Raw genomic sequence first — 21935 nt, 5'->3', positions numbered from 1 at the left:
TTATACAAGAAAAAAAAAATAAACATAAAAACTCCTACAGTAAATTCAAGCTTTGGACAAAGACACTACCAATACCATGCAATAAAAGCTTTCAACAGTTTAAAACTTGAAATTAAAATTGAGGAAAATAAAAATAAATTCACACACAAAATTACAAAATGGATTAAAGAACAAAAAAATTACCAAAATTTCATGGCATAAAATAAAAATAAAACCTACACGTAACACACAAAACCAATATAAACACACATCACTCACAAACACACAAGATTATTTTCAATGTACTATTTTTTTTAAATTTTAAATATGTAATTTTTCTCATTAAATGTATTATGTAACTTATATTTCATATTATACAATGAAGGCCTCAGCACGGGCAAGCCACCCAGTGAGGCATATATTACTGGGAAACCTGAATTGTAAAATATATTGTACCTAATAAAAAAAAATCACCGAACAATTTACGCATTTGTCATTGGAAGGCACGTCTAGCATTACCCAGATTATTTATCTGGAAAACCCCCTAAAAGAGAATTCCAATTTATTTTACAGGTTTTCCCTATTCTGGTACATTTTTTAGTCTGATGCCCCCCCCCGCCCGCCCACCCAACTCAACCTTATAGGCGTTTTACACGGTGCTGTTTTTCGTACCGATCTATATATAAATTATAACGGTACCCATAAGAAAAACCTTTTTTTTATTTGGTACAATATTTTTTACATTTTAAGTTTTCCAGTAATGTACTTTGCTTTTATACATTTATTATTTTTCACACTTATACAGATAATTGCCTTTTGAGAATAAAAAAATATATTGGGATGGTACAAAATTAAAACACACCTTGAAAATTCACATACTGTTGTATACCGTTTTTGGACAGTTGGTATATATACATTGTTATTACTGTAATTTTCTTAAGTCCAACAGAATTCAGGTCTAAACTAAAAACATAGCTTTTTAAGCTGTCATACCCTTAAATTAAATATACAATCCCTGAGAGAAAGTCCAATTATATCCAATTTTCCAATTATGTCCTAAATTTCGCTAATAAACAATCAGTTCATGTTAATTAAGTTATATATAGTTAGTAGATCATTGCAGAAGTGTATTATATATTTGTATTTGATTTTGCATAAAAACGGCGCTATACACTTAGTGATGATCTTACTTCTATCAATGTTTATTTATTACAAAATAACACAAGATTTAAAATTGATAACTGTATGCAAAATAATTTATTTATTTTCCTAATTATTCTACTAATCCATAAGGTGAGCTCCAGAAGTTCGTATAGTAGATATTAGATATGTAAACAATATTCAAGGTCTTATTAAATATCGACAAACGCATTTCAACATAAAACAATATGTATCAACTATGTTGTTAAAAAATAACCATACATCGAAAGGATCTCTCATTTGCTTTCCTTTACCGTTGCAGTCAACATTTCATCAAAAATACACGTAAAATTCACTATACCGAACAGTTATTCACGTTCACAATCAGCAATTAACATATATTTGTATAAATATGAAACGAAATAATATTTGCATGATTTATGTAGCACCGTTTTTGTGCAAAATCACCTCAAGGCCGCTGTACAAATATACAATACATTTCTACAATTATCTATGTTATTACTAACTATATATGGAGATAATATACAGTACCATGGTAGTTAAATGAACATGAAACATTTCTACACAATAAAGTTACGCAAAACAAATACAGACGACAGATGTCAAATAATAATGTCCGCCATTTAAAACAGTACGAAAATCGGTACCAAAATAGATCACTTTCTTTTTTCATCCCGAGTCCATAATCCCCATAAGACGACCCATTTGGAAACTGGACGAAAAATAAATAGCATCGTGTAAAACGCGCATTAGATTTGATTCCTCAGGTGGATTACGGACAGCAATCACGCACATCATGAGATTGCGCTCGCTAACCATGGCTGGATTATATTATTCTAGGCCGTTAACTGGACGAGGCCCTGCCTATGCTACAGATTGGATTGCTCCCATAGTCCTGTAGTCCTATGAGGGTCTGATTGCGGCGGATAATGACTGCGCCCGAGCGAGCGGCCGCATACAATTTAGCATGTGATTGAAATTATTATGTCCGAGAATCCACTCCGACTTCCGAGATGTACTGCTGCGCGCTCAAATTGGATTATTCTTACAGCAATAATCTTCTTTCCGTCCGCTCACATCTGCGGTCGTGATTACGGTCTATAGCCGAGTTTACACATCGTCTGTTGGCAAACTAACTACCTATATTTCCTCTTACTTAATTTCATCAGTCCCTGGCCATACTTTCGCTAGTTAAACGGGATTTTTGTTTAATATAACGTAGTTACTGACTTGCATAGCTTCTTTCGGGCATATACCTAAAAAAATACTTCACCCTCCAACCGTTGGCTTTGTTTACGTAGATATAGCATAGAAAACTGCCACAAGTAATAATATTGAAAAATGCGAATAAGAAAGTAGACTTATTTTTTTTTATAATGATAAACTAATGTTTATAAGACAAGGTTTTTATGCATAGCACAAAGGATAACAAATTATTATAAGCATTAATTACTCGCCTGAAATATCCATACAAATTGAAAATATCTCCCTAGTAAAACGCATTAGAAAAATTACCTTTACCGAATTTTAAAACGGAAACTGAACCTATTTACGATCAGACGAAATGCAAAACGGTCGAGTTAAAACAGGACTCAGTCAACAATGCATTTATTTAGTTCCATTACTAAAAAAATGATCTATAGGCAGTATCTTCAATTGATTTAAAATACACATCGGTAATAAATATTAATGTTTTGTTATTTCTTTGTTAACAGCTCCCGTACACTATCAATGTGGAGGTGTCGAACCCGGCGGCCATCTCAGCTGCCCCCCTCAACGTCAGCAGGTCTGGGGGCATCCCCACGGCACCCCAGACATTCCGCGTCGCCCTGCCCTGTTCCGGGCACTTGGCCGCGGAGGTCGACGTGTCCATCACCATCAACATCACCCTCAACAAGGCCGCCAACAATGTCACCCGCCTCACCTTCCGACGGAAAAAGATCTGCCTCAAAGAAGACCTGAACAGAGGAACCCAAAGCACGCATGTCTCTGTGGATTCTGCTCCGACTGAAACAACATCAGCCAACATCTTCTACATCGCAGTCGGTTGCGCACTGGCCATGATAGCTATGGTGACGCTCCTCGTGGCCACTTGTTACGTGAGAAACAACAAAGCCAGGCGACAAGGAGAGATGTTGCAGGACTCCAGGTCAAGATCTAGCGCGCAGGCGCACACCACGTTCCTGTCCGTCGACACTGCGATACCTCACACGGCCTTCACCGGCACCAGCGGTTCCTCGTGCAAGTCTGGTGGGAGCTACGCAAGCTTCAGGAGAATGCCCAGCTCCGTTGTCGACGAGAGGTCGAAAGATCTGCACGAGAGGATAGCAGAATTAACGATACAGAGGTATGTAAATCATTATTTCTCACCGAGTTATAAATCTGACGCTCGTTTTATAATTTTGCATATTTTATGCTGATGCAATTACAAGACTCAGCGTGAGGCCGTACATGTATCGTGATATTACAAAATAAATAACATTTATCACTCTCGACACGTGCTCCCAAGCGTGTAATGATTCGCACCGAATACTTTTCTTGCTCTGCGCTGTCGCTTCGTCTTACTTGAAACATTCCTCGGTTCTGAGGCGACTTCGAGCCGGCCCACATCCAATCCTCGGTCGTCCCCTCGCCTTCAACCTTGATGGTTCTTTGGGATATGTGCCGCAGTGGCAAGTGCAGACGCTGCGTTAATCATCGCTCACGAGACGGCCAGCAGCAGGCAGCAGCTAGCGGGCGGGGGATTGGTCGCTGATCGGCCGATCAATTAGCTCTCCTCGTTGAGCGCGATGATTTATTCAGCACCGCCTCGGGAACCTCGGTGCCCGCGCTGGCCGGGCCAAACCGACTCGCTCTATTTCTCTCGCCAAATTGGGTATGAAAGGTGCGCGATCAATTTCAATCCGAATGACTCAATACAAATACTCCACGCATCCTTTCTTTCCAGTGAAACGATTTTCTTAATTTCGTGGGAGGTGTACTGACAACATTTTGAGAAACTTTCTGGAGGGTAATTCTAGACGGTATTCATTGCGGCCGTGTGTGGTTTGTAAGCCATATCGTTAACGAGGAACACGGCGTTCATTAAAGCGATAGCATAAATAGGAGACATCGTTTGAAAATATTGTCGCCCGGAACAAGTTAACGAGGCGCTTAATCGATTGAGACTGCGGCTGTCACGTGTTAACTTATTATTTTATTTTCTGGAACCAACGTGTACCTTTATAGATGAATTCCTCGTCGTGTTCAGCTAGTGCAGTTGATCGATCATAGTCGACTTTAATCCTTTGTTTTATTAACGTCACACATCTTCTTGATTTATTTTGTTTGTTTTAAACAAATTGGTCACCAAACTGCCTAATCTCTCTCTCAAAAATTTCCAGTAAAGTGGTAAACTCGTGTCGGAGATTTTCATCTCTCGACCATTCAGTTTGGTCCATGGTCAAAATTAATGCATGTGACATTTAAACGCTGGCATTTCACAACACACGTAGGAGCTGGAATGAATCACATCGTTAAGTCTCCCTTCTTGTTCGTGTCACGCCCGAAATACATAAGTTTTCTCCGTTCGTAGCTCGACTTTAAAACTACCACAAAACTGTATACAAATAAAGGTCGGAGCATCAAGTTAGAGAGATCTTTTAGTTTTTTAAATGTGCCCTCGGGCAGTTTTCAACTTTACTATTATTGTAGGAAGGCGAATCACATTTCAGGTTCAATTTGTAAACACAGGCGCATCATGGGATGCGGGGACTATTATCACGAGCGTGGATCAAAGTTATGTTTCTACCGAAGATAAATTCAAAGTGTTATTGTTGGTGTTTCTATAAATTCTCAACCTAATGGAACTAGACGTTCTGGGATGGGATTTTAAAACATCGTTTCAATGGAAATCTGCTGTATCTTTTTGTCGCTATGTAAAATATTTAAACACTCGTTTTGACAAAGTATCGTCTGCTCCCATCACACCTTATTTACATTTTTTTCTGTAAAACCAAATGTCACTGGAAAAGTTTTTCTGGGTCGCCAACTGGATCAGCGTTGCTTTGTATTATGGTACCAGTGGCGGTTTGTGGGCTTTTTCACTGGGGGTTCAGAATATCAATAGAAGACATTTTATATACATATTTTATCAAATTTTATGGAATTACCTCATTTTTATTTTCAAGCCCCTTTTCACACAAACTGGCGTTATTTTTTTTATGTAAACAACACTATTTCGCCTTTGTACAATATTAGGTAAACAAGAATAACTGCGAAAATTTTAAAATGTACCTGCTTTCTAGTTGGATGCCGAAACCAAACTAGTGAAAGCGCAACTCAATATTGCATTACTAGCTTAGTATTTTTTTTGTATGAAGTATTTTGTGCTGATTCTATAACGCACAACATAGTAAGATCGGGTTGCTGTTTGACTATTATAATTGTTGGGTCACGTCGATTTTAAAGGCAAATTTTAAGGGCGCGCTGTTTATAATATGCTTATATTATTATAATGGAGTTTGTTGCATAAGTTCATCTTTTGAATGGGGGTTCACCGCACAAACGCACATCAGAGAAAACCGCCACTGGCTTTTACTACACTGCGTACAATCGACCAGCACATGTGAGACGACATACATGAAGAATGACAGCAAACATTGCTCCAATGCCTGGTATGTCCGCGCACTTAATCAACGCCCAATTATTATACCCGTTGGAATTCGTCGTTGGGGCTCCAAGGATGGCTCCCAACATTCTATTGCCCCAACAGTATTTAAAAATCTCCATGAATCCGTTGTAGGTGTTTCAGTTGCAATGCTTATTTATCGACTCTGATCTGCAGTTGTGGTTGATCATTATTATTAATTATTTATTTACTACATGGTAGTTCCAATATGTTAAGAATTTACTAAAATTTTATCAGGAAATGGCTTGAAAATCCCGTTTTTACCGAATTATCAATAATTTGAGAAGATTTTTTTGCAAATCAGCAATACTGATTTTTCTCCGTGTTCCCTTATATTTTAACAAGAACTTCCAAATAGAAAGAATAGTTCCAGAAATATTACAACTCTAATTATTTTACGAGCAATAGTTAAAATTTCAGATGGAAAACGCTGTAAAAGTTCTCCGTTCAAGATGTTTTAGTTCTGCATAGACACAGATTTTCTGCTTAACGGTTTCATTTAAAATATTTTATTTCTGTTTTGAGTTCTGAATTAAGAAGGTTTGTCTAACTCTGGATTCCCGGTTCCGACACGACACGAAGCATATGTCGCGCGCTTAGCTTTTATTACACAATATTTTAATGTCAATTAAATTGTTCATTTCGGCTTAGGCTTAGGCATTATAAATCAAACTGAATTACGTTAGGCAGTAGGAGCTGGGTATTATCAAAAGGGCCATCGGACATTTTTAATTAATCTGATTAAGAGGAAACCGGGTGGTGTTTTTTCCATACAAACGTATTCCTCATTTCCCTCTCTGGATTTTGACACTAGAGAAAATATTTTTTTTACATAATATGAATATTGACCGCAAGCGTGTCGGTACGTTTTGATTTTTTTGATAAGTTACTTTTTATAGGAGTTATAACCCTTCAAAAATTGTTAAAATTGCCTTTTTTTAACGCCATCAACAAACGTTCAGTATACAAATAAGACGATGTATTTATAAAAAAAGCAAAACGTACAGACATAGAATGTTTTCTTCCAATACATTTGGTAAAAAAAATCTTGGAAATCGGTTCAGTTTTGGAGTAGAAAAATGAGGACTACAAAACCTCGATTTTGACAATTTTATTTAGGTATTATCAGGCTGAGGTGCATGTGTCCCTTTCTCTCAGTATTCGGGGGTGAGGGGGGCGGAGAGGGTTTTGTTGAATACGTATACAGTCAACGAAGTGATGTGACATTCTCAATAATTATATCGATACACTAGTCCACTAGTGTTGTCATGTCCCGAGTTATCGATGTTTTTTTAAAATTATTTTTCTGTTTGGTGACTTATCTTGAGTGTGCCAATACTTACCGAGCTTATTTACTAAAGTTATTGTGACAAATTTAATTTGTTTACGTCAAATAAATTAATGGAAAAAAATTGAAAAAAAAAAAACACCTGTTACAGACAGACCCCGAGATGATTCCGTTCCGTATTGCCGAGTTGGATATGGAACACAAAAATTAATTAAAATATTTTTTGATAACTTTTGAAGGTTGTACTCAACATAATATTATCCCTTTATAGGTCACTTTTTTTAAGATACAACTACCGAACCAAAAAAAAACTTTTATATTTGACTAAATATATTGTTCTAGATTTTTTTTTTTTAAATTATATTTTACAAGAAAATGTGTTATGGTAAGTACATACACCACTGATCGTTTGATGGAATGCTGGTACAGCGTATGTTCAGTGGTACATGCACCTACCACATGTTGTTGAATCGATTATGTTATTATAATATCATATTATACAAATGAATATTGAAATCTATGTATAAGAGGCACCATATTGTTTATTGTGCTACATATTAGGTACATACACATAACTAGTTTAGTTTTTATTTAACTTTTTTAATACGTTATATTATTACAGAAAAATGCACTTTTGGGAATACCTCCTACATCACTTGACATTTTCAATCTTCTTCAATGATCTAATATTTTTTGTTTTTAAACGCTTTATTGTAAAAAAATTACTGTTTAACATCTACACAATGAAATTAAAACAATTTATGGTCTAGACCTTTCCCTCGACGGTAAATTTCTTGGTATGCGACCGTCAATTATTTCTGGTAAAAGGCATTGGTGGTAGAAATTTTCTAACAGTGGAACGATTTTTTGCCAGATTTCATCGTCCCTCTCAATTTTTTCATACAGCAAACCTTTTGGACTCCACACAACAAAATAACAATAATTACGACGAGTAATATGTAACTGGCCTTGTACTTGGTAGAAGTAATTATGATTCCGTTTTAATGTTAAAGAATGGTCTTCCAATTTATAGTAATCAATTATCTTTTGTGCAATTCCCTCTTCTGGTGACATATTTGCTATACTATAAGGGCATTTAATTTCAATTATAGAATCCTCACCGATAAGGCCATCCGGACTTGCCGCTAAAAAGTTTTTGGTTTTATCGATAAATAGCCCACAAGCGGATACCTGCAAACTTGTTTTTTTTGAAAATTGCTTTATTGCTAGGCTTTCATTTGCTTTTCCATAATTTGTGGCCATAGTTCCTTTGAATTGTGAGTACAGTAAAGAGTTTAATACTCCCGTAACTGAAGTTTTTTGCCGAAGCTTATATATTTTTCCAAAGTTAGACGCCATTATCCGCTTACGTCTTTCAATTGCCCACAGATTGTTATTGCTTTGGCCTACCAAGATTCTTTGAGAAATTCCTCTTTTTTCGTTTCAAATATTTCAGGTGGCATATCTGGTTCTAATTCCAATTGACCATAATTTTCATCGGGCCCTGTAACTTTTTTTCTTTTTTCTGTCGTATTTTCATTATACTTTAGTTTTTTTTTCGACACATTTATGTATTCTCCTTCGAACGTCGTTTTCTCTCTATAAAGTGCTTCGTGTATTTGCCGGGACTGTGGCCTTGGATTTTCTTTTGTATTCTTGAATGGGTTACCAATTCACTATTCCACGAAGCTACTGCTCCAAAACATCTTGCTTGGTAAGATCCTCTTGTAGTAAAATTTACCCTTTTTCCACCTATAAATTTGGCGATAAAGTTGTTGAATTGCTCCACAGTGTTATTTGTCACGTCAATAATAAAACTTTCTGCATTTGCTATTAGAGACAATAAGAATTGTTGGATATCAGTCCATATTCCACAATCTCGAAGATCGCTTACTAAATTTGGATCATCAGTATACTTCTCCGGCTTGCAATAGTACGATGCACAATTTTTATGATCACCAAACACATGATTTGCGGTATTTTTTATGTCCATTTTCAAATTTTTTATTTTATCACTTTGTACTGTGTTTTCTTGCTCTTTCCTGTAATTTACTGCTCCAACTACAGCTCTTCTCATGCGTAAAACGTTTGCTTCAACCTTTTTCCTTATATGAACTGGTACAAAGCCTTTAGCGTTGTTGGTTTTTTTTCCAAGTGCTTTCATTTTGTTGCAAAAATTGCGGAGTAAGTGATTTTTGCACTCTATTTTTTGTACTATAAGGTTAGGACCATATGGCATTTGTTGCATTATTTTTTTCATGATGCTGGAGTCGCCATCACCAACTAGTTTGTTAAATTTCAATCCATGCATTTCCATGCTTCTCGAGAACCCTTCTGCTATAATGTGGGCTTCCATGGCATAAGCTCGAAGCAGGCAGTCACATGTATATACCTACGCACAAGTTGCGATGTGACTGAGATGATGAGTCAACAGCAGGCGCTCTAGTTGCGAGTTGCGACATGACTTTTTTATGTGTGCAGCAACCTGTATACATGCACCCACAAGTCTCATTTACTTGTGCGTGTGCAGAAAATGAGCTCGGAGCAGGCAGTCACATGTATATAACTACGCACAAGTCGCGATGTGACTGAGGTGATGAGCGAACAGCAGGCGCTCTAGTTGCGAGTTGCGACGTGACTTTTTTATGTGAATACCGCACAAGAGTCCAAACTGCTCCCGTCTGGAGCCAGTGAGACTGTGGATTCCCCAATTGGCGACTTAATTGGACTAGTATTACAAAACCCTGTAAGCTGATAGCTGATTTGGCCGTAACTAAGTCGCCGCGTGTATCATTATTTCTCCAGACAATTATTTTATATTATATTTAATTAATATTCTTTTTAATGAATATTATTTTTAATATTGTGAAACAACATAAATTAATTAAAATCAATTTACTTGCGCACGCCGTGATTTGAATCCGAGACCTCCGGACTCGAAGTCGAGAGCCTTACCCCTCAACCACGGAGGCAAAATAAATGTATCTACGTACATATTTGTAGTGAGTAATAATTATAATAAAGTTAAGTACAAAACAATATTAAATAATGTAGACCTCGCTATTTTATTACGAATATGTACCTAGGCACCTACTTAATTTTTGGAATAAATGAATAACAGTAAATGAAATAATAAGAACGATCGCGATAATATGACGCGAAGTCCGCTATCGGGCGCGGCGCGGCGATTCGTGCTTACAACGCCTGCAGCCACGCACACACACGCATTGGGGTTCACCAATACACCGATAGCGCTTTTGCTATCCCCGCTGAGATGAACGAAATAGAAATAATTTTTACAAATACCTATCGTTAAAATTTCTCGGCGCTCCTGCGCGCTCTTAAAGTATGGCGTTGAAATTGTGGGAGGCGCCCGCTGGTTTATAACCCCGAATCAGGAATACTAAATATTAGAATACTACCCCGCTGACCCGTATAAAATCACGGGATATTATAATTGTACAAATTATATACCTTTCGAATGAAGCGGTTTTGCGGTTGCTTTGTTCTTTTCCCGTAATTCGCGGCTCGGCTCGCGGAATTTTGCCCTGTTTATACATGTATACGTTTATACATTTCTAAATGCGTTTAAGATTGACGATTGATTTTATTCATTAATTTCATTCATTTAACATATATATCCAGCTAACAATAAAAACACCCTAATATAATAGAACTTCCTTCTTCTTCTGGCGTTAGTAAGATTAGATTGTTAATATTAATTTTAGGTGTAAGTTGCTAAATATTTAAATACTCGTATATATGTCGTTAAGATAGTAGTTATAGGCCTTAGTCGTAAGTCACTAGATATAAGTCTTAGAGATAAGTCAGTAGTTCTAGTATTAACTATTTAAGAAATATATTTGTACAGCGCCCTGGAGGTGATTTCTCACGAAAACGGCGCTATATAAATTAGCCAAATATTATTGTTATTATAGCATAATGGATCTTCGCTCTATTAACTCATCTAATTATGTCCTTAACTGTATCTACATATCTGTAATGAACAATTAACATTATTAATCTCAAGTGACATCAAGCACATCTATCAATCAAATATTTAAACAAAAAAAATTACATTTCAAATAAATAATTAATTTTAGTACCTACTTTATCGCTTGTCCAATATAATTTATACTGAATTTTAAACTTAAAAGTTCATTGCATACAATTTCACATCACGCACCACGCTATGCACCGACAACCGAAATTATTTTTATTCCGTTTGAAAGCAGTTTCGAATTGTCACCAAACCCGTGGAAAACGAAACGGTAGTGCATCCAACAGGCAAAGAATGAAAGATTTCCATGTTTATCCCAGCGGGGTCGGGGGAGTGACCAGACGTTTTCCAGTTTATCCTTGCCGGTCTTTTTGTAATTTTCTGTCCATTGTTGTTCGATGCATAATTCATGATGAGGTTTTTAAGCATCTTCCTTCCCTCGAAGTTTCCGTTCCCCACCGAAGCGAGTCCAAACGGTTCTTTCTCTCACATCTGGGATTCGTTGTGTACTTTGAAAATGGACAGTGACAGCGCTTTTGGACAAATCCTCTAGCTTTAATTCTGTTACGCGAGTTCCTTTTTTATTTTGTTTATATGTTATGCCTAAATATGTTAAAAATCTGACCCCCTTTTTATAAATTAACACATTTCCGGACACGATGTCCATTGGGGTCGTTTTAGAGGAGATGCGATATGATACGACGTACTTACTCGTATACGTATTTTAGTCGGTTGTAATGCAATAGTATGTAGCCTGTGTGTACACTTCTATACTTGATATTGTCACACCCAAAGACGATCATCTTTTCTTGTGACAAAACTCATGTCATAGCGTACAATATCACGAACCTCTGTTTTCCGATATTTGCCGATATTTTCCGGCAAGTGACCGTGAATGTGTTAAAGAGGAAGCACCTACTTTGCAGAGGCGTACAGTAACACACGGAGATCCATAAGATTTATTAAAAATCTCTTCAAATTATTGATAACCCGGTTAAAAAAGGGACTGCAGGCCGCTTCCTGATAAACTTTTAGTAAATTTATTTATTTATTTATTTATTTACACATATACGGCACAACACGTGCCATTAACATAATTGACATACTTATAATAGTACAACAACATGAAGAATAACAGTATAATGTTAGTAAAATTTAAGAAAATGGGTAAAAAGTAAGGTAATAAGTAGTGTATAAAAACTATAATGTATAAAAGTAAATTGTAAAGTGAATAGTTTAAAATATAAAGTATTAAAGTACAAACCATAATTTATTAGGAAAAAGTATAAATAAAAATAAAAATTTAAAGATTGAAATAAAACAATAAAATGTACCAATAAGATACCTATCTCAAGGTACCGACAATGATTTAAATATAAAAAAGTAATAAATCCTGGATTATGTTAACCGATATGATAAATTTTACAAGTACTTATGATTTCAAGTGCATTAATAGTTTTAGAAGTACTGGTAGGCATATTATGTTTACATGATGTATTTACGTGGTACTAGCAAACAAATTTAGTTTAACGCATCTTTTGTATGAAGACAGATTACCGGCAGCGTGATCAATATTAGCATATTCATTGCCTAAAATATGCAAGCGATTGATGGTTGAGTTTTGTTCTGCGTTCGTCATACTATTGTCACAGTGAAAAGGTGTTTTGAGTCGAGTCGGTCTACTAGGTACATGGTAATTTATTAATGAGACCAATTCAGGGGAGTCAAACCAGTTATTGTTTATTTTAAATAAGAAAATAAGATCATTGAGTATTCTTCTATCTTTTAACGATAAGAGTCTCATTTTTTGTAATAAAGATTCATAGTTTATGTCAACCGCAGGAATACCTAATTTGAAATTAATTGATCTGAGAAATTTGCGTTGGATTCTTTCAATGGAGTTTGCATGGCTTTTGTAGAAAGGGTTCCATATGGGGGAATTGTATTCTAAATGACTCCTAACCAGAGTTGTATATAGTATTTTAAATGTTTGGATATTTTTAAAATCTTTACAAATTCTTACAATGAAGCCCAGAATTTTCATTGCTTTACCCGTTATTATATCAATGTGATTGGTAAATAGTAGTTTAGAGTCGAAGGTTATTCCAAGGTCCCTTATTACAGGTACTGACAATAAACTGTGATTGTTAAAAGAGTAACTATATTTGATAGGGTTTTTAATTCTAAAGAAACTCATGATTTGACATTTTTTTATATTAAGTGTAAGTTTGTTAATGGTACACCATTCTACGAATTTTATAAAATTGGATTGGAGGGACAAGCAATCGTATATATTTTTTATGATTTTATATATTTTCATGTCATCGGCAAATAATAATATGTTAACATCAGTGAATATGGAAGTGACATCGTTTATGAATAGTATAAACAATATTGGACCAAGGTGCGAACCCTGAGGCACACCACTAGTGGCTTCAAATTCGTAAGATAAGTGTTCTTTAATACAGACAGTTAGTACACGTTTTGATAAATAATTCTTAATCCAACATAATAAATTACCACTTATTCCTAATTTAGACAATTTATTTATAAGAATTTTAATGCAAACCTTATCAAAGGCTTTACTAAAATCCGTGTAAATTGAATCAACTTGTTCTCTATTAGCAAGAGCACCAGAGATAAAATGTTCATACAGTGTAAGGTTAGTTAAGGTAGATCGTCCAGAGATAAAACCATGTTGAAATGATGAGATATTAAATTTTATGCAAGAACATATTTTTTGGAGAATTAACTTTTCAAAAATTTTTGGTATTGACGATTGTATGCATATTGGTCTGTAATTTTCAACTAAAGACTTGTCTGTAAGTGGGCTACCCACAGTTTGATAATGCCTTCAGAAGGCGAAACAGCTGTCACGCGTAATAATAATTACACAGCAGAACTTGTTTAAAAATAAACTGTTTTTATAAACCCAATAATAATATTATTGTATATATAAAAAATAAAAAAATAAAATGGAGTTCTACAAATTAAACTTAATAACAATAAATAAAGACTTGTCTCCGCTTTTGAATATAGGAGTGAGAAAGCTATTTTTCCATATTTGTGGGAACTTGCCTGTTAAAAGTGATTGATTAAATAGTAGGTACAGAGGGTAAGAGACACTACTCCCACAGTTTTTTAGAAATACGGGGGGAATTTTATCTGGCCCTGAGCACGATTTAGGTTCCAGTAGTTTGATACATGCTGCAATTTCTTTAATCTCAATATGTATCTGAGATAGTTGTAAATTTATATCGGACTCAAAGTTTGGAATGTCTTCATCAGGGATATCTGTTTCATATACATCCTTGAAAAAATCTGCAAACAAATTGACAATATCTTTGATTTTACAGGAAGTTTTCAGTTTATAGTGCATAGTTTCAGGTATGCCAAGGTTGTTGTTATTTTGAGCTTTACAATAGTTGAAAAAATATTTTACATTGTTACCAATCGAAAATTCCACATTCTTAATGTAATTATTATAACAAATGTTTGATAATTTATTACAATCTTTTCGCAGCTTGCTGAAAATTATAAAATCAGAAAGATTTGTTGTTTCTTTGTAAATTTTATGCGCTTTTTTCTTCTCAATTACTATGTTAATGAGGTCCTTGCTAAACCAGCGAGGGAAATTTGAAGATAGTTTATAACTAATTGGGACAAAGTTTTCTATGGTTTTATATAGATGATCGTAAAAGGCTTTAATATTCTCATCGAGATTACCTCCTTCTAGTATAGACCAGTCAGTGTTATAAAGATAATCGCGTATTGCAACATAATTGGCTTTATTAAAGTTAGGATATTGTGTCTGGTTTTTAATTTGGCATTTTATAGGGTTACATAATACAGTAATATCTAAAGGTGGGTGATGAGAATCAGGGGGAAGAACTGAATCGAGTGACTTTCCAACCGCAGTTGACAAGTCGGTACAAAGAACAATATCTAGTAATCTATTATTGTCATTTTTTACATTGTTTAATTGAACTAGGTTAAGGAAATCACATAATTCAACTATTTCTTTTTCTGTGTCAGTTAAGCTAGAGTTTTGAGATAATGTAGAATTGTCGCGGGTACCCCAGTTGATTTTTGGTAAATTGTAATCACCGATGATATGAAATTCGTGATAATATCAGAAGCACGTGTTCATGGACCTGCGTTTTCTTAGTAATATATGATGACAAAATGCTAAACTGTTTTTATGAACACGTGTTCCGACATCGTGACAACACGTTTGTATTTTACTAAAAGTTTATCGGGATACCTATCATTTCATTCGTTAATGGCCTGCGTTTCCATTTTTAATCGGATTACGAATAATTTGAAAGGATTCTTAATAAACTAGCGATATTTTTTATCAGTAAGTTTTCTCCGTGCAGAGGGTGTAAAACTGTGCAATCCGTGCATACCCATGAAAGAAAGAAGAATAACTTTCTCCTTTCCACGGCAAGCACAGTTTCAGAACTTGTATGAACTGCGTTCTATTGCTAGTTCGTAGTTCTCATCGGTAGTAACTCATCGGTACACACTAACCCTTTCGGTGCCAAATCATCAAATGACAATTCAACACACCTTTAAAAACAAAAGCTAGGTTACGTTGATTAGGTTTATAGGTTAGTTTTTCCCTTTGCTTTTAATGAATTTGTATCACTTTTTAAAGGCGTGTTGAATTGTCAACCATAGAAGCAATTTAAATATTTTTTTCTAATTGAATGTATTTATTCGTTTGTCCTCAGGTGCCGAGTAAGATTGCGCAGCGTCGTATTGGAGGGCACATTTGGACGCGTCTACCGCGGCTCCTACACGGACGAAGAGTCGAGAGAGCAAGAAGTCCTCGTGAAGACAGTCACCGAGCACGCTTCCCAAGTGCAAGTGTCGCTCCTCCTCCAGGAGGGGATGGCCATGTACGGGCTGCAGCACCGCAACGTGCTCAGCGTGCTGGGGGTGTCGATAGAGGACCACACCGCCCCGTTCCTGATCTACCCCCACGGAGGGTACACCAACATGAAGAAGTTCCTGCAGAAGTGCAAGGTGTCGGCTGAGGGGGTGGCGCACACCCTCACCACGCAGGAGGTGGTGGATATGGCCCTGCAGGTCTCGCAAGGGCTGCAGTATCTTCACAAGAAACACTTGGTGCACAGAGACATTGCGGCAAGAAATTGCGTGTAAGTTTTACTTTTTGTTTTTGGTAGGAGTGGATTGTCCATTTGTTACTCTAGATCTTTATTTTATTGGCTGATTCATTCGTTATTATTGTACTATGCAGTTTCCATACTTTAAAATCGCCTCAAAGGCGCTGTGCAAATATGACTTCCTGGGCTAAGTAGGCTCCCTAAGGCTCTAATGATAAAATGAGATGGAGCCTAGAAAATTATATTGGTACAGAGTTTTTACGAAAACCGCGCTAAACCAATTATTATTAATTAATTATTTGTAAACGGATACAGAAAACATTCTTACCTAAACTATAGGAGATTACTTCAGATAAACGAAAACGAAACGAAATTATTAGATAGTTAGCTTAGAGGAGATTCGACTTTGCCCGCAAAGGACACTACGATAAGAACAATTGCGAATATCGAGGTTTTACTATATTAAAATTTGTGGAAAAATTAGAGTTTATTTGAAATATTAATGTGGATATCCGCAAATAGTGCAAGGCTGATGTAAGTGTAATTAGTAAGATTAAGAAAGAGACGCTTAGATGGTTTTGGGCATGTAGAGCGAATGAGCGAACAAAACAAGACCAAGTTGTTTGGCGGTCCGTCCTCTTTGCCTACCCCTACGGGTAAACGGCATGATGGTTAGTTAGTTACTTTTAGAAATCTATTTAGAGATTATTATTCACGAAACTGACAATTCATGGTGGAATTCCATTATAATATATTATAATAAAACAAATATGAAACTTTTTTCGCTTTAATTTTATTGACTGTAACCGGTTATATTTGTTTTATTATAATATATTATTAATAGATTGTCTATTAGATAGTTTTGTATGGCGCTCTTGAAATAATTTTTCACAAAAACGGCGCTATACATCCAAATCTTATAATAACGTCTTCAATGTTTAACATCAGTAATAGATAGGATACCCATTTTGTACGTAATTTGTGGTTTAGGTTACACCAAATCACATCCCTTTTGACTACCAACGACTTCAACCTATATAAATTAGCCTTCAAGCTTTGATGTAGATGTTATTTTCTATCTTTGAAGTCCGTTGATTTTCTGGCTCGGCTTAATCCTTCGCGTCTGTCAATATTGTCTTTGGGCTAATTAACCCCGTCAAGCCTATTTCTGTTGATTCCGGTGGAGCACGTAATTATTAGCTTCAAACGGTTTTCGTGGTAATTTCCTTTGCTCAAGTCCAGAATTGTTTTAAAATTGCTTTCAATTTTCTTTTACTTTTCTGCGATTACAGTTAAAAGGGCTGAAAGAAAATTCTGAACGAAGTTTATTTTTTTTAATACTTATTTTAACTTTGTGGTTTGACATATTAATGAAATAAAACAATAACAACTTCGTTTATAATCCAGTTTAATATGTACCCTGATTATGCTTGTGTTGCGTTCGGTCGTAATAAATTAAATAAATTCGTGGTTACATACAAAGTTGGTATTGTTTTCACACTCTACAATACAAGATGGAAAAATAGTAGATTAGGAAGAATACAATAAATAAATTAAATGAGTCGAAGCAGAGCTATGCTATATTAGATTTGTTGTTCTGCTTGTTGATATAAATTTTATTAAAACCTGTTTACATTTAGTGATATGATGGTTAACAACGTATGAGGAATATCTTGTCTTTGACCAACTTCCATCTGAAAAGCGAATGAAAATGACATAATTATAATTTATTACAGTGTGGACGACAAATTGCGAGTGCAGATCACCGACAACGCGCTCTCTCGCGACCTCTTCCCCGCCGACTACCACTGCCTGGGCGACAATGAGAACCGCCCCGTCAAGTGGCTGGCGGGCGAGGCCCTGCAGAGGCGCTGCTTCTCGCCGGCCTCGGACGCCTGGGCCTTCGGGGTGCTGCTGTGGGAGCTCACCACCCTGGCGCAGCAGCCCTACCTGGAGATCGACCCCTTCGAGATGGCCGCCTACCTGAGGGACGGCTACAGATTGGCGCAGCCGGTCAACTGTCCCGACGAACTGTAAGTGCACAAATCGATCTAGTGTATTCTTCTTCTTTCATATGTTGGTCTGCGAGCCAGACTAGAACTATAGGACTCAGGCATCGCTCTGTGGATCCGGGAAATTAATAGAACGGGTATAGGTTTACTTTATATAACTTTTTAAAGGTTCATTGAATTGACAATGTGTTGAGTTATCATGGACCCATTAGTATCCAACTTGTTATTCAGATCCTCAGAGCAGGTGTTTTGTTGTTAACGGTGTTTTCTGGTGTACCGGTCACACATAGATAGTATATAGTAATCATGGCTGGGTGGTACTATCGTATCTTATCATATTGAGAATTGAAAGTGGCAAATGACAGACGATCGCGAATTTTGAAAACACCTACATCATAAAATCTAATATGTCAAAGACTTTGCTTACTCGTCTTATAATGCTTCTAAATTTTTTTTTTGATTTTTTGTCAAAATTAACAGTTCTGCTTTCCGATTTACACTCCCGCAGGTCACATTTATATCTCAACACCTTTACTAAAAATATTCTCGTTATTAATAATCGATGTTTGTTTTTGTCAGGTTCGCCGTCATGGCCTACTGCTGGGCAATGTCTCCCGACGAGAGACCGACTCTGCCGCAGCTGCAGATATTCCTTCAGGACTTCTACACACAGCTGACCAGATACGTGTAGTCCCCAGACACAAACTAGACGCCAGTTTCACCGACTGGACTTTATATTGGACAGACTGAAACAGTCAAAAGTGAAATGTGTCAAAACAACTAACTACTTCAACCGTTTAAGCGAAGGCATCGGTGTTTGAATAGTTCCAACAACAGACCAACTTCAACTGTATTGTTTTCTTGCCTACGCTGAGTTGCCCAAGTTGTTGAGTTGTTTGTTATTCGCTGTTGTGATATCTAGCGGAGAATGACCGCGCTCTTGTATATTTATCTCATTTTGATGGACAGTTCAAATTGAATGTAGATTTGTTGTCGACTGTTTGTAGAAAGACTTTGTGTGAAGTTTGAAAGTCTTGGGACACAAGACGTTCAACTTTCAAACCAAAATGTAGTATTTATAATAATGTGAATGATAATTTGTACTTGTTGAATGATAAAACCTACTATTTTAACCACCAAAAGGAATAGGTTACTATTATCCAGATATCATTATTTATATCTATATATTTAGAACACATATTCAAATAGTATATTTGTTCTGCTGCCAATGGTTGAGAACTCCAGTGGTGTCTTTTAAACATTTAGTACTGAAAGTTACCTGATATTAATAGTTCTACTGCCAATGGTTGAAAACTCCAGTGTCTTGTAAACATTTAGTACTGAAAGTTACCTGATATGAATAGTTCTGCTGCCAATGGTTGAGAACTCCAGTGTGTCTTGTAAACATTTAGTACTGAAAGTTACCTGATATGAATAGTTCTGCTGCCAATGGTTGAGAACACCAGTGTGTCTTGTAAACATTTAGTACTGAAAGTTACCTGATATGAATAGTTCTGCTGCCAATGGTTGAGAACACCAGTGTGTCTTGTAAACATTTAGTACTGAAAGTTGCCTGATATGAATAGTTCTGCTGCCAATGGTTGAGAACTCCAGTGTGTCTTGTAAACATTTAGTACTGAAAGTTACCTGATATGAATAGTTCTGCTGCCAATGGTTGAGAACACCAGTGTGTCTTGTAAACATTTAGTACTGAAAGTTACCTGATATGAATAGTTCTGCTGCCAATGTTTGAGAACTCCAGTGTGTCTTGTAAACATTTAGTACCGAAAGTTACCTGATATGAATAGTTCTGCTGCCAATGGTTGAGAACTCCAGTGTGTCTTGTAAACATTTAGTACTGAAAGTTACCTGATATGAATAGTTCTGCTGCCAATGGTTGAGAACTCCAGTGTGTCTTGTAAACATTTAGTACTGAAAGTTACCTGATATGAACAGTTCTGCTGCCAATGGTTGAGAACACCAGTGTGTCTTGTAAACATTTAGTACTGAAAGTTACCTGATATGAATAGTTCTGCTGCCAATGGTTAAGAACTCTAGTGGTGTCTGGTAAACATTTAGTACTGAAAGCTGCCTGATATGAATTAGTATATTGCGTAGCGTTAATAAGAATAAAGAAATGAATTAACTCAAGTCTAAATTATAATATTATAAAGGTAATCATTCTGGGACATTATTGCATTATTTATTATAAATGTGTTTGACCCGCTCCCATATCAAAAATAATCCACTCAAAATATATCAATAATAATTATTAATTATTACCATTCTTTGTACTACTACTACTACTACCATTATTGTTAAAAAATTATTTATTTATTTTAACAATTTAATGCTGAAAATATCATTGCCTATAATATTAATATTTGATGAACGTGCCAAATCGTATAATATAAAATATGGTATAATTTATTGATATTTGAAAATAAACAATGTGAAAATGTCGATATTTTAAATAATTTTATAGGCGCGTGTAACGAATGATTTTGCCTGTTTAAATTAGGCGTCAAAGCAAATTGTATATAAACACTTTATTTCAAACTGTTTTGCCGCTGCTGCGAAATAGCCTTTATTGTACACAATAAACATACAAAATGTAATTTAAAATTTAACACAACTTTTTACTTAAGAAATAATAAAGTTGAATTTATGTCGTGTTCCTATTATAGTGTCGCAGATTCGATAAAATTAACATTTTTATTTGATGCCAACTATTGAAATGTACCTTTATTTAATATGATTTTAGCTGCCAAACATGTAAATTTTTGTAAATATTATTTATTCATCACCTTTCACCGGCATTCAGTTAATGTTAGAAAAGCAGATGTTTTAATGTGCCTTTCATTGGCTTTTTTATTCGTTTGACAATAAATCAATTATTTTGAAGTAAAATTAGTAAAATGCTAGAATTGACTTAAAGAAAACTTTGAATATGACGGTTGAAATAGTGCTGATGCAAACGAGAGGCGATTAATGTAAGTTAGATGTATTAATTATAAATTGTAAATGTTTTATATGACGTAGTGATTGTGTAGATTTCGTTATGCTGAACAAATATTTATTGTCAGGTGTAAAACCACCGAATTCACGAAAATAGTATATGAAATTTTGTACATATTTATTGTAAACAATAAATGGAATTTATAAATATACTGTGTTTTTATTATATCTTTTTGTTTCAATTGTAAAACAGTTACTTAGGTCCTTCTTCCTCAGGGATAGATACGCAAGTATCCGATTCAAGTGTTTTGGCGGCTACCACCATACAATCTGCGTTCGCAAGCGCATGTTCATGACATTTTATAAACTCGTCGGTGACGACAGTCTTCTAGTCTTTAAACATGGTGGAGCAATACATAAATGTGATAATTTAGTCTGACAAGACATTGTGTAACAATGCGAGCTTTAGATCAATGCTAGCAACAAAACAGTCAACAAAGAATTACATTTACGGCAGTTGTGACGTGTGAGTAAAGTTGTGAAAGAGAGAGAAAGATAACAGTTTGCAATATAACTGTGAATGAGGAATACTTGTATTTAGGAAGCATGTTTACGAGAGATGGGAAGGCTGACAGAGATATTGAAAGAAGAGTAAATGCAGGTAACAAAATGGAGTGCTGGTACCCCTACCCTGATAATAATAATAATTGGATGACTTGTATACCGTGCAAAATCA

The 21935-nt window shown here is 35.6% G+C and overlaps 1 protein-coding gene across 1 annotated transcript in view; it reads left to right on the top strand.

Annotated features, from left to right (window-relative positions):
* LOC149425579 (inactive tyrosine-protein kinase Dnt-like) overlaps positions 1 to 21391 on the top strand; it is a 157486-nt gene extending 136095 nt beyond the window's left edge. Inside the window, exons 3-6 of the mRNA XM_089650737.1 lie at positions 2856 to 3487; positions 15834 to 16262; positions 17966 to 18262; positions 18821 to 21391. Coding sequence (XP_089506863.1) covers positions 2856 to 3487; positions 15834 to 16262; positions 17966 to 18262; positions 18821 to 18932 — 1470 coding nt within the window. The 3' untranslated portion in view covers positions 18933 to 21391. The remainder of the gene's footprint in view (positions 1 to 2855; positions 3488 to 15833; positions 16263 to 17965; positions 18263 to 18820) is intronic.
* Positions 21392 to 21935: the final 544 nt, after the last annotated feature.

Source organism: Hesperophylax consimilis, chromosome 3 (assembly GCF_061612785.1).
Source record: "Hesperophylax consimilis isolate HC1 chromosome 3, BYU_Hcon_1.0, whole genome shotgun sequence".
Lineage (NCBI taxonomy): Eukaryota > Metazoa > Arthropoda > Insecta > Trichoptera > Limnephilidae > Hesperophylax > Hesperophylax consimilis.
Note: the sequence above shows the minus strand (reverse complement) of the source record. Positions and strands in the feature narration are given on the sequence as shown.